We start from the raw sequence: 12,728 nt of genomic DNA, 5'->3' as shown, positions 1-12,728 counted from the left end.
GCCACTGGATTTGTAAGCTACCAGGGAAGAGCAGGTAGCACCATCACACTTCTTTCAGAAACCTAGCTAATAAAAAACTGCAGAATCACAGGCAAGGAGCCAGTGGGTGTTACACCCCGTATCCAGCGAGTGAGGGGAACAAGCAGGCCCCTTTCCTGTGGGAGAAATCCCTTCTACTGTAAGGCTGGTGAGGCCTGAACCTGGCCAAGCCCCACTCCAGCCACCAGGACCCAGCCAGGGCAGGCCCAGAGCTGGGCCGTGATTCCCCCCCCCCCCCCCCCCCCCATCCTCCCCGCCACCCCCTCCAAAGGCCCCGGTGGGGAGGGGGACGCTGCAGGGGCGGCCTAGCGCAGGCCCCTCCGCAGGGCCCGGCCTGAACGGCAGCCCCGGCGCTGCAACGGGCGGCGGGGGGAGTGGGGGGGCGCCGCCTCCCCGCCGGAGCAGAGGCTCTCCGCGGGCGGGCCGTACCTGTGCCGGGGGCAGCAGACCTGCCAGCCCCTTCCCCGCAGGCCGCCCGCCCGCCCTCCTCGGGGCCTGCCCGCCGCCGCCCGCTGCGCTTACGGGAGACGCGGCCGCACTGCAGGCGGACGCGCACACCCCTCGCCTCCGCCAGCCAGCCGGCCGGCCGATGGCTCCAGCCGGCCCCTGGAAGCGGGAGGGCTGGACTACACTCGGGCCAGTGATCCTCTCCGCTCCCGTCCCGTCCCGTCCCGTCCCGGTGTGAAATGTCCGCCCTCGCCGCCGCCGCAGCAGCCCCCGCGCTTGCGGCGCGCCCGTCGGGCCGCCAGAGGGCGCCGCCGCCCCGCGCCCTCCGCAGCCCACCCAAGCGCGGTGGGCGCGAGCAGCTCGCGCCCGCCCCGCCGTCACGTGCCCGGCGCGAGAGCTCCCAGCCCTCTCGGCGGCGGTGCCGCACGCGACTTTCCGCGGGGCGCGGGCCGCTAGGGGGCGCCCCGGGGGCGGGCGGGCCGGCCCGGCGCGCGCCGCTTGTTGACCGAGTCGGCGGTTGGTGGCGCGAGACTCTCTCGTGACGCGCTCGCAGGAAGGGCGGGGGGAGGAGGGGCTGCTGCTGGGGACACCGAGAGGGGGAGGAGAAGAGGGGGGAGAGAGGGAGGAAGGAAGGGAGGAAGGGAGGAAGGAAGGGAGGAAGGAGAGGGGAGAGAGAGAGGGAGAGCGCGGCCGGGGCTGAGAGCTGGGGAGGAGGAAGGCGGGCAGGAGGCGGTGGTTGCGTGCGTCCGTGCCGGGGGGAGCCGCGATGTGAAGCCCCCACAGGGCCCGGCAGGGCAGGCAGCGGCGGCGCCCCGGGAATGTGCGTCTGGGACGCGGCGAAAGGTGAGCGGCGGCGGCGGCAGGGAGCTGGCGGAGCGGGCGCCTTCCCCGGCGCGGCGGCCCCCGGCCCCCATGGCCGCCCGGCGCTCGCGAGCGCGCCCGCGTGCGGGGGGCGGGGAGGGGAGGGGGGGGTGGGAAGCAGGAAGGGGGAGCCTGAGGCAGCCGCGGGGCCCGCAGCCCCTGCCCTGCCCCAGCCCCTCCCTGGGCCCGCGGCCTGGTCCTCCCCCTTTTTCCCAGCGCGGGGCTCGGCGGGGCGGGAAGGGGGGTGGGGAGCGGAGGGTGGCGCGCGGGGTTATGTAACCGGCGCGGGGGCCTCGCTCGGCCCCGCTTGCCCGCGCGCGCGGGAGGGTGTGCGCGCGGGCGGGGCGGGGGGGGGGGGGGGGGCGACGGGGGACGACGGACCCCCGGGGGCGCGCGCGCGCGCTCCGCAAGTTGCCGCGGGTGTGCCAGGTGTGTGCCCGCCTGGGCCAGCCGCCCCCCCCCCCCCCCCCCTCCTTCGCCGTCCCCTCCCCCGCCGGCTACGGCAACCGGTGCGTGCGTGTGTGTGTCTGTCACATGGGGCCTGCGCTTCAGACACAACACGGTTCCCCGGGCAGAGCCGGCGCGATGCTGCGAGCGTTTCTGCCAGCTAAGGGGTCATTGCAGGGAAATGGGTTGGAGGAGGAGGAGGAGGGAAGCCCCAAGCCCTGGTGCAGCCTTGCCCTCTTGAACACGCCACGCGCGGTGGCGCTCAGCTGTAGCAGCGTGTATCTGCGGTTTTCCATCGTGTTTGTCACAAGTTGTATTTGCTGAGCAATAGTGCTGGATGGAACCAGTGTGCGGAAAGGAGGAGGACCTGGGCTTGATAAGTAAGCCCGTGCTTACAAGCGCCGAGGGACAGATGTGTTCACTGATGCTTCTTCACCCCTTCTCCGTCGAATGTTGATGCATTTTGCTATATTGCTACCATTGACTTGACCTGTGATACTGAGCAAAAAGCCCCTGATGGGAGATGCACGGTAATGGCATGTTAACCTTAAGAAGGGGGAGAAAGATAATATCACAAGCACATGCTAATTTTTTTTTTGGTGGAAAACCTGTGTGTTTTATGCTGTGATATTCCTGCATATTTATTGCAGGAATAATAATTCCTGCAAATGTAGTTATTTCAAATGCTTTAAGATTAATGTCAAAGTCTTCAAAATGACAGGGCTGCGAATATTCTGCGTGTGCTAATGAGAGATTTTCTTCAAGAAAAGATGAGTTGATGCTTGTTCTGCGTCTTGATTTAAAATCCAGGTACAGTCTGTGATACTGTAGTCCAAAGAAGCAAAACCAAGGGATTGTAATTTTATGATCTGAATTCATTATTTAGATGCTATTGTTGCTCAGATAGAACTTTTTTAAACAGTTGCCTAATTATCATTACTTGCAAGAGGTTATAGTTAAAATTCATTTTTGGAAGAGTTCTGTCTTACTAAGGTTTATGACATTTAACACAGAAATCCAAATCTCTGACAAATTCTTTGCCATCTTGTCTCAAGCGTGTAGTTATTACCCATTCCCACCATGTTGGTCTTTCATTCAGTCCACTTCTTCCACTGGGCAGTGTACCAAATCCCTGTTAGTAAATAATCCCAAGCTGTCAGACTGGAGGTCATTGGTAGGACAGTATCGGTAGAGGCACAGTGCAGACACCTGCCTCGTGACTCACTGATGTTTAACTACTTGAAGAAAGATTGTTTTAAAAGTAAAGCTCTAATAGGAAAAATACATTAGCATATTTCAAGCCTCAATAGTAAACTGATTGTACGTTTGTCTGCGTGCAGTATATGTGTCTTCGATACATTATTCAATAATTAGCCTTTCAAACATAGCGCCAGTCCATCTTTCTGGACAGTACGTACGTACTGTTACTTAGTCACAGCCTGTTCTGATGCAGCGATAGTGTGTTGTAACGGAGTGCTGATTTTGATTAGTCTCTTTTGATTCCTTGAACCAGATGTCTTTTTTTAAAGGAGTTTCATGGCAAAATTTCAATCTTTCTACCATCCCTTTCGGTTACTAGAGAGATTTAAAAAAAAAAGTAAGAATGATTCAAACATGAAACCTGGTTTTGAGTAGGTAGGAAAAATTAACATGATTACACAGACCTTTTTTTTTTAATAAATCAGTTGTTCAGGACAAGCAGGAAAAGAATAACTTGCCTGACCCTGCCATGTGCTCTCCCCATTTAATTTGTTAGCTATTGTTTATTTCATGAAGAATGATTTTTTTTTTTTTGTATTGAACGTTTTTCTGTTTTAATTAAAGGTGTGTATTACTGTCACTGAGATCTCTGTCAGCTCTTAGCAGTGTGTTTGCCTGGTATAGAAATAGCAAGGGAGCTAAATATCCAAATGTTGAAACCCTCCCTCAAGAATACAATGTAGCTTAATTTGGTGATAGTGCCATGTGTTTACCTAAGCATAGCAAAATGAGGAAGAACTGGAAGCAAATAGAAGTGAGAGTGTCCATGGAGTTGTAAAGAAAGTTGAAAGTAAGAGAGTAAATCTAAGTGGGTGCAAAAAACCGTGAGTAATTCTCAAACATGTGTAATACAGTATACTTGTGGAAGTGTCTTTTTTTTTGAGATACATTTGTGTAGTGCGTCTTCCCCGAGAGCAGCTTTCTGCTCTGTTGCAGAAACCAGACAGCATTTTAATTGGAGACACAAATGTTTTTAGGGAGGAGGGCTTCCCATGTCTGTGGTCCCCCCGCTTCTGTGTTTCATGTGGAGTAACTGGTGCTCATAAGATAGAAGTCAGAATTAGGAAACCCTTCTTCTTGCTTTTCAGTAGAAGAGAGGTGAGTGTGTAGAACAGCTTTAAATTCAGGACTGATGATAACTTCCATTCCTGTGGCTTGTGTTTTCAGATCTGACTGAAGGACTGCTGCTACTGTAGTTAAGGCATCTGTGACTGTTAAATTCATCTAGGGGAGACTTTTAGTTTGGTATACCCATAGAAAGGATTGTTGTATCCTCCATATTCTTTGCTGTAAATGCCTAAGCAGACCATGGTCCCTGAATATCGGTGTTAGCTTTTGGGGAAAGTAACATTTTATTAATTGGGTGTGGGGAGGGGAACAACAACAACTCCCTTCCTATATCTCAGAGCTTCAGGTCTCCTGGTTGGTATTCTACCTATTTAACTGCTGAAGCTGGTGGTTTGAAATTTGATTGCTTGCATAAATAAAACTTAGCCATATGGTGGTTAACTCTTCTGTGTTGGTTTTGTTTTCTCTTCCCAGCTCTCTAAATACTTTAACCGAATCCTGACATAAGGGAGTTATTGGTTGTAACCTTCTTACTTGGTTTGCTTGAATTCATGCAGACCTTTTCAGCTTCTTAATTTATGAAAGTAAATAATCCTGAAAAAGAGAAAGCTAATTTTGCTTAGGAGAAGACACTGCTCAGGTACCTTGCAGAGTCATTCTTGCAAATGCAGGTGGATTGGTTTGAACACCAAAACATGAAAGCAGTGCTGAAGCTGTGCGGAGTGAGGTTGAGAACTACTCTAAGGTTTTTCATATTGACTTAAGAGATTGGCAGTGTTCTGGCAGAGTGAGATATGTGGTGTAATATTCAAAGTAAAATAAAGTTCTGTCTACCATGTTCATGACTTCATCTTTTTGAGGTGACTCGGATCAGCTGTTAGTCCAGGGCATGATGAGTCAGCATCTTGGACAAATGGTTTTACTCCACTTGCATCATTTTGGAAACCTAGGAGCTGTTGCTGTTTAAAGGAAGTTATGAAATTGCTGATAATTCTTACAGATAGGAAAGCCCATGATCTCATGGCGTGCAAGGTAAATAATTAGTGCAGCTTATCTAGTAGAGTGAATGTATTTTACCATTTTGTGCTTTTGACTGCAACTCCCGGTTGAAATAAAGAGCGAAAATAATGGTCTGTATTGAAAGGATACTGTTCTGGTTTCTGAATCTGTCTGTTGTTTTCAGGAAACATTAGAGCATTGGGAAACTGGAAACACTGGCTTTTCAGTCAGTATTTCCTAGACTTCCATGCTGAAATTGCCTTATTTGGTAAGCAGTTCCAAGAACCCTCTTATCAAGCAATACTGGGGGAGAGGTAGGGGTAATGACGTTTCACTCTTAATTTCTGGCTGATCAGGAATTTGAAGTTGTATTGACCCTCCATAATGATTCCTGAAACTTCTATGATGATTTTTAACCTAAGTTCTGCAAACATCACATTTGCCTGGGATAGGCAAATGTTCTGTGGCCTTTTGGTATTGATCTATCTCCACTAAGCAGCAGTGTAACACTGTTGTTTCTATGTCAGAGGTCCTTAAAATATCAACTTAAAACCACTTCAGGCCAAGAATGCAATTCAGGTTTTAGTTTTATTTAGAGATCCCAAAGAATTAGAGCATTTTTGTTTTATCCTAAGAACTTAGAACTACATTTTTCCTGAAAAACATAGAAACGTTGCGCTCTATCTTTTCACTTTCCTCTGTATCTAGGAGGAAACTAGAGAATATATTGGATCAGATCAGAAGTTCACCTAGGTAATAGTAAGGAAACAAACATACTGAGGTACTTCGCCATTAAATTCTGAGTTCTTGTAGTTTGTTACCTTTGTTTTTTAAAAAAAAACCTTTTCATTCCATTCATCTCTTCAACCCATATGGATTTCTAGCATCATTGGTGTCCTGAGTCAGAGAAGCCACAAATAAACTAGACAATAGTTGAAAAAGTATTTCTATTTGTTTTGATCTCTCCACTTACTGGTTTCATCTGATTCCTCCTAGTCCTGTTGGTCTGAGTTGATGATAAAATTAATATCCATGGAGTAACGAAAGATGTAGAAAACTTGAGTAAAAACTAGAAACTTCAAGGCTAAGCATAGAAGCCATATCTTGTGAAGATTTTACTTCAGAAAAGATTTTGCACTTTGAGAGTTTCAAAGGCAAATCCAGAAAAACATTTGGGAACTTGACTACACGGTGTCAGCTGAAATTAAGTGATGTCATTCAAAAGTTGCTATGAACACAAATCTACCTATTTAAATACTGAATCTGTAGTCATCGATAATTTTGCTGGTAAAGTTACTTGACGACTTAGGGTTTTGCTGCTGTATGTGTTTACTGCTGCCCATATGTGAGTAGAGAGATGATTGATCCTCCATAGTATCTGACATCAGCTAAGACTTGAAATTCACAAAGTGGATGTCTTGTCTTTTTCCCTGAAAAGCTTGGCCTGATCAGCACCTGCTCTGTGTATGCTGATAACATTGAGCATAAAGCACAGTTGCCCTGGGCACTTCTAAAAAAAAAAACCCAAAAACAAACAAAAAAAACCAACAGAAAACAAACTAGTAGAGTAGAAGTGGTGCCTTCTCATTACATTACTTAGAGCATTGGCCCAGAGAGCAGATTTATTTCTGTGCCATTCTCTATTGCCAGAGTGGTTAATCTAGTTGGTGAGCAATCAAATTGGTCAGAAGCAAAGATAAGTTTATTGTGTGCACATACATACATGCAGGTGCTCACTCAAACACACATATATGTGTACACACACGTGTATATCCAAACAAATACATAAAAATCAGTCAAAAATATGTAGTCTCTTTTGACAAGATTGCAGCAGTCTGCTGACCTGAAGTGTAGGGAATCTGGGGAAGCTGAAGATAGTGTTAAGTCAGAGGTTTTCGCCATCACAGTTCCTCTGAATTTGATACTACCAAATTCAGAGCATTCACAGATTCTTTGCTTTGATCACCTCATGAAAATTTTCCAGTTATTTATTTTCAAATGATTATACCTCCACTTACCCACTTTTCCAGCCTTGTTAAGTTTTTCTTTAGCTTTACAAGGACACGTCCTTCAGTTGTGCCTAGGAAGTCTTAGAAGGTCCTAAATCATTAGGCAGCAGCAACTCTTCTCATTATTTGGGAGGAGGGATTGTGGTTTACTTATGCTACCTACTGACTGCTTGACCTACGCCTCAGTGTAAGCTTCTTGTGTAAGACAGAAGTTGTGGGACTGGATTGTCATCAGACCGAGGAGTGCACGAACTAAAAACTTCCTAAACAAGTTCTGTTGATTTATTAGGTAGAAAAATGAACATTCTACTTGTCCTTTTCAAAGAAAACAATAACACAGTTCTATGTTCTCAAATACTATAGACAGCTAAACGCAGGGGCTTGAAGGAAGACTACCCAACTCATATACTCATCTCATTTATTGTTTCAGATACTCAAGTCCCAGAGAGAAAGATAATTTCCTTTTGGTGATTTACAGTCCATTCACTGTGTTGCTATTGAGAGTCCTAATTCCACAAGCTATGCTTCTTATTCTGATTTTACTTAATGGATTTTATTCTGGAATTTAGGCATTTAGAAACTGGCATAAAGATTGTGTGTGCTAAGTCCCCTTGGGGTCAAAGCCCCAAAAGAATATAAGTGCAGAAGAGAAATAATGAAGTCGGTTGCTGTAGTCTGCTGAAACTCGCCAGTGTATTGTGGCAATAAGAACAGTTGTATCAAAGAGTTTGTATTTGAACTAAAAAGTGAATTGAGCTACATGATTAGAACAATGAAAATTTATGAAGAAGAGCCACTCATCACTGAGGAACTCTGAAGAAGGGGGGGGAGCTTTACAAAAAAGTGCAGAAATGTTGAAACTGAAGCCAGTCTTCTGTGAGCAGAAGAAAAATTCAACCAAGTTAAACCACTACTTGTGACAAGCTCTAAATGGACTGTAGCTGCTTCTGAGTGTTACTCCGAGAGTGGAGTGAAACATTGACAGTTGGTCTCAAACTGAATCTGGCTTGCTATTTTTCAAAGAACTAACCATCTCAAATGCCATGTATAAAAGCAAAGAAGAGTATCTCCTTGAAAACAGATTGCTCAAAGCTGGTGCAAACTGTGCAGTGATGCTGTTTTCTGTACCTCGAGCTCATGGTTCCTTAAGTTGTGACAATTAAAACAATTGTCTGTCCCAGACTCCAAGTCAGTTGCGAAAAGGACCAAACACTTTTGTCCTGCACAGCTCTCATATAAATGGTTACGTGCTGTGCAACTGCTTTAAGTCATTGTGATGATTCTCCAGCAAAAGAAATGTATATTTCTTAGTTGTTACTTGTACGTAAAGTATTTAGTCCTTGACGTTAAAGTAAACTGATCTGAAATAAAGACCATTTTGAGTTGCAAAAATAGTCCGTTTGGAAACTGGATTAGTTTAGCAAAGAGTTTCTGTGTCTCTTTCTGGGGGAGTGATTGAACAGAAGGTCAGAGTATCATTTCTGTGCTGTCAAGCTCAAATGCAAGTATGCATGAAACACAGTTTTAGAACAGTCATCTACACATAAGGAGTTGATTCTGAAGGACTTGGGTTTTTCCATGCTTTATGTGGGTTGTATGGTATTTCACCTTTCTAGCAAATGCCATGGATGTTCATTTTTTAGACTAAATTTCTTATACTCCCAGTTTTGTGTCTAATATTTCATTTGCCCGAGATTTTAATGATTGTTCTTTCCTAATTTATATTCTTAGGTTTACTCAGAGGAGATAGGGATGGTGTTGGGTGTTTATGGGGACAGATATTTCTCAAGTGTTTTTCAGCTTATTTCATTTCTGTTGCTTTTAAATATCATCAAAGATTGAACTGCAAACCAGAACTTGGCATTGTAACATCAGGTGCTTGTAGTTAGAAGTATGGGCACAAGTGGCCTGAGATGGGGAGCTGCTCAGTTTTAACTTTCTTTGAAAACTTACCCTATGGAAAAGGGTAGCCTGCCGCTCTTGTTTATTGGGGAGAAAAAACATAAGCAGGGCTTGTTAGTGGAGAGTAGCTAGCTCATTGCAATTCTGTATCGACATTTACACTGCAGTTGGTAAGTTATAGGCATGACCCTAACAGTCAGTTTCTAGAAATGGCTAAGATAATCTTAAGATCCCACTGGCAATGGAAGGAACAGTCCCATCCATTCCTCTTTTCTGGCCTGTCTGCTTTGGCTTTGTCTGATGCTTTTGTGAGTCAGTTCAGCTTGCTGAACTGGCAGGAAACTACCCTGTAAAATTATGTCAATTTTCTATTGATTTAGTGAGCTGAATTGCACATAGCACTAGTATGAACACAGGAGTCATGTGAGTTCAGAGGTAGTGTAGAAGTTGGGAAGAGGGGATGAAGCCTTTTAGGCCAGCAGAGGTTGAAGAGCAGAACCATTCCTTTTGGTGGCAGTCAGCCATGAAGTTGAGTCAATCATCTTTTGAAACTTCACCCTGAGAGTTTATTTCCCACCTAGAATAAAACTCAGTTGCTTTGCAATGTGCTAATTAGTTTATTTTAATATGGAAGAGTAGAGTTAACTCCAAAGTGTCTTAAGATCACGGGCATTTAAAAATACAGTATCTTAAAAAAACTTCTGAACTATCTTTTTTTGGTTTTAAGTTCTTTTGATGGATTCTGAACTTTCCAATATGTGGTAGAAAACAGTTTCAGACCCTGTAAGCAGCAGCTCTTTTCCAGAAGACTCAGCCAAGAATAGGACTCTCTTGTGCTGAGAAATGTGTAAACACGTAAGACAGTCCTTTCCTCAAAGAGCTTGCAGACTAGTGCCAAGTAGAGTGGTGAGTTTGATGTGGGAGCTGGAATGCAGATGCATGAAACTCAAACAGGCCACAAAATACCCACTTGGTGGAAACAACTTTTAAGCCTTGCTGGGTTGGGATGGATTCAATCTACAGTTCAAGCAAAAGATTCTGATGCTCATTAGCAGTGACCTGAGATATCCATACTTCCATTAGCAGTAGAGTTACATCTTCAAGAGTAATGCTTGTGGTGTTTGAATATGTTAATTAAATCAAGTTCTTTTGCATTAGAGGACATTGACAGGATGTTCACTCTGGTCAGAAATGCAAAATAACTGTTACAATGTGTTATACTTTCACTCAGTTTTTAGTTATTTGAAATTGGATTATCTGGATTAGAAGTTGAGTCACAGTGCAGCCTCATTTTGGTTTTGGAAATACTTCATATGCTTTCCTGTAGTGCAGAGCTATAAAGTGTATATTCTGCCAGACTCAAGTTGGCTACTCAAAGAGGCAGCAAAAATGTCACTGCGCCATACACCTGGAAAAGGGAATGCTGAAGAGTATGGCAGAGACAGCTCAAGTTTGGGCAGGACTAGTACTGACCTGGAATTAAAAAGCCCATGAGGATCCATGTTCACTTATAGAGTCATCGAGATCCGTATTCTGTGCTCCCAAGCATTTCTCCCCATAATGCCTGTGGTTTTTGCTCTGGGTCTGTCTGTTATCTGTGTTATCCCAACTGCCCGAGATAATGGAAAGCCACTTGTCTTACAACCACGCCATCCTGAATTTAAAGTATTTTAAAGAAATAACTTCCCTGCATCAGATGTGCTACAGATGAGATTAAAACAAATATTAACATCAACATTCACATCTACATGCCTTGTTTTGCAATCTAAAATCTCACAGTTGCTGTACAGCTCTTCTATACACACAGACATGTTTATAGAATTCATAAAATGTAGACTTAACATTTCATTCCATTACCTGGTCTGTAGGCTTTGATTAACAATCTTTAATAATAGGATTAAGTGATTGTGAATTGGGAAGTATAATGCTAGGCCATTAAAGCAGTGCACAAAGGGATGTTACATATCTTTTCCTAGTGTTTCTGAGCCACCAGTCATGTACAAAGCATCAAAACTCTTAGTTTCTCTTCTAGCTTTGGTTTTGAAAAGGATCGCCTAATAGAAATTTGAATTTTTAGTTAAATAACCCTTGTTTGTAGAATGGTAAGATTTTACTACTTGTATGTGGTCTGGAAAGAGATGCACGGCCAGTTATGTTAATTTTGATCACAAGAGTTCTTGACTTTTTTTTTTTTTTTCTTGAAAGCTTGTTTCTCTTGCACTGAAACTTGGATTCTATTCCTAGGATACTATTTCTACCTTCACAGGCTTTTGTGCAGTTTCAGAGTTTGTTGGGATTTTTTTTTTTTTAGTTGCTGAAGATTTCTTTGTATTCACAGGTCCAGAATAAGAGCATTTCAATTTTATTTAAAAAGCTTTTCTCTGGGCAAAGGATCACTTTATAGCTTGTCCTTCAGTCTCTAGAGATACCCTGAAAACTAGTAACTATGGTGGTTCATTTTCACTGAATCACTGTGCATTTGTGCTCTTGAATTTGTGAAAAGAGAACACTGTTCTGAAAAAAGTTATATACTATAATCACAAGAAAAATTAACTCTTTTCTGAGATTGGCCTGCTTGTGATGGGTGTTTAATTCCCCTGTCTTGATTCCCCTCCCGCCCCCACTTCAAGGGTTCTTTACAAAGCATTTCTCTTACTCATCCCTTCATCATGATTCCTATAGAGGGAGAGTCATATCATCCTTATATTTCTTATTTCATGAACTGGTGAGCATGTTTCAAATCTTGCTTAACTTTTCCTCTGATTTAATTTATCCTGTGCAAGATGGCTCTCAAGCTCATTTGTTCCTTAGGTTTCAGAAAGGCAGCTGTAGTTATCTTAATTCTCAAGGAAAAATTTGCACTGTAAGCACAAGTCTTTAGCAGTGGGGATTCTCTTTAGTCCAGAAACCTTGGTTCATCATTCAGTTCCTGGAACCACAAAGGGAGAAACTAGCTCCCAGGTTTTCATATCAGCATTAAGAAAATAATCCATGACTCTCAAGACTTGAGCCAAAGGCATCTAGTAATGACTGAAGTACCATGTTCCTGACTTGTGTGTTTAGAATTTAAGCAGACTGGCTGAGTCAAAAATCACATCTGCCAAGGAAACGGTAAATCATTATCAGATGTTGTGAGCAGGTATTACAGCCTAGCTTCTCTAGTTTTGCAGGCTCTAGGAAGACAACTTTTGAGCAGTTGATATGTCATGTTTTTAATACACTAACATAGTTTTGTTTTTCTGATTTCTAGTTTTAATCAAACTGGGACGTACCTATGATTATGATTTTGATTGTCCCTACCGGTTGTGGTGTTCTGATCTAATGGCTTTTAGACTAGAGATCTTTCTTCCTCACCTCTCAGTGTCCTAAATAAATATTAAATGTGTTTCAAGGTTTCAGAAAAGCTTACCCTCATGAAGGCAGTTCTTCAGTTTATCAGTCATTAGATATTTTAGTTTAAGCAAGAGGTTGTTTTTATAGGGGTCAGAGTAACTACCTATCAAATCCTGTCTTCTCAAGAACTTGGTGTTTGGAATAAAGAGCATCTTTGTTAGACTGATGTTGTGGTTACTTATAGTGTGCATTTCATACAGTCTTGAAGGTTCTTTGGTTTTTTTCAGAATAAGAGATTCTTTTCATATGAGATTTTATTTTTGATAGACTTAGAATCATAGAACAGCCCCGATTGGAAGGGAC

At 44.1% G+C, this 12,728-nt stretch overlaps 1 protein-coding gene across 3 annotated transcripts in view; it reads left to right on the top strand.

Moving 5' to 3' along the window:
• Nucleotides 1-1,100: 1,100 nt before the first annotated feature.
• Nucleotides 1,101-12,728, top strand: part of REV1 (REV1 DNA directed polymerase) — a 61,768-nt gene continuing 50,140 nt past the window's right edge. For 2 of the 3 annotated variants that reach the window (XM_074859041.1, XM_074859042.1), the window contains exon 1: nucleotides 1,101-1,329. Coding sequence is in view for 1 of the 3 variants with exons in the window: in XM_074859040.1 (XP_074715141.1) it covers nucleotides 2,573-2,604 (32 nt within the window). In the remaining 2 variants the exon portion in view is untranslated. Of the gene's footprint in view, nucleotides 1,330-1,977; nucleotides 2,325-2,515; nucleotides 2,605-12,728 lie in introns of those variants that run through there. The other variant, XM_074859040.1, reaches the window with a different exon arrangement.

The sequence above is a fragment of the Strix uralensis genome, chromosome 2, assembly GCF_047716275.1.
Source record: "Strix uralensis isolate ZFMK-TIS-50842 chromosome 2, bStrUra1, whole genome shotgun sequence".
Classification (NCBI taxonomy): Eukaryota; Metazoa; Chordata; class Aves; order Strigiformes; family Strigidae; genus Strix; species Strix uralensis.
Note: the sequence above shows the minus strand (reverse complement) of the source record. Positions and strands in the feature narration are given on the sequence as shown.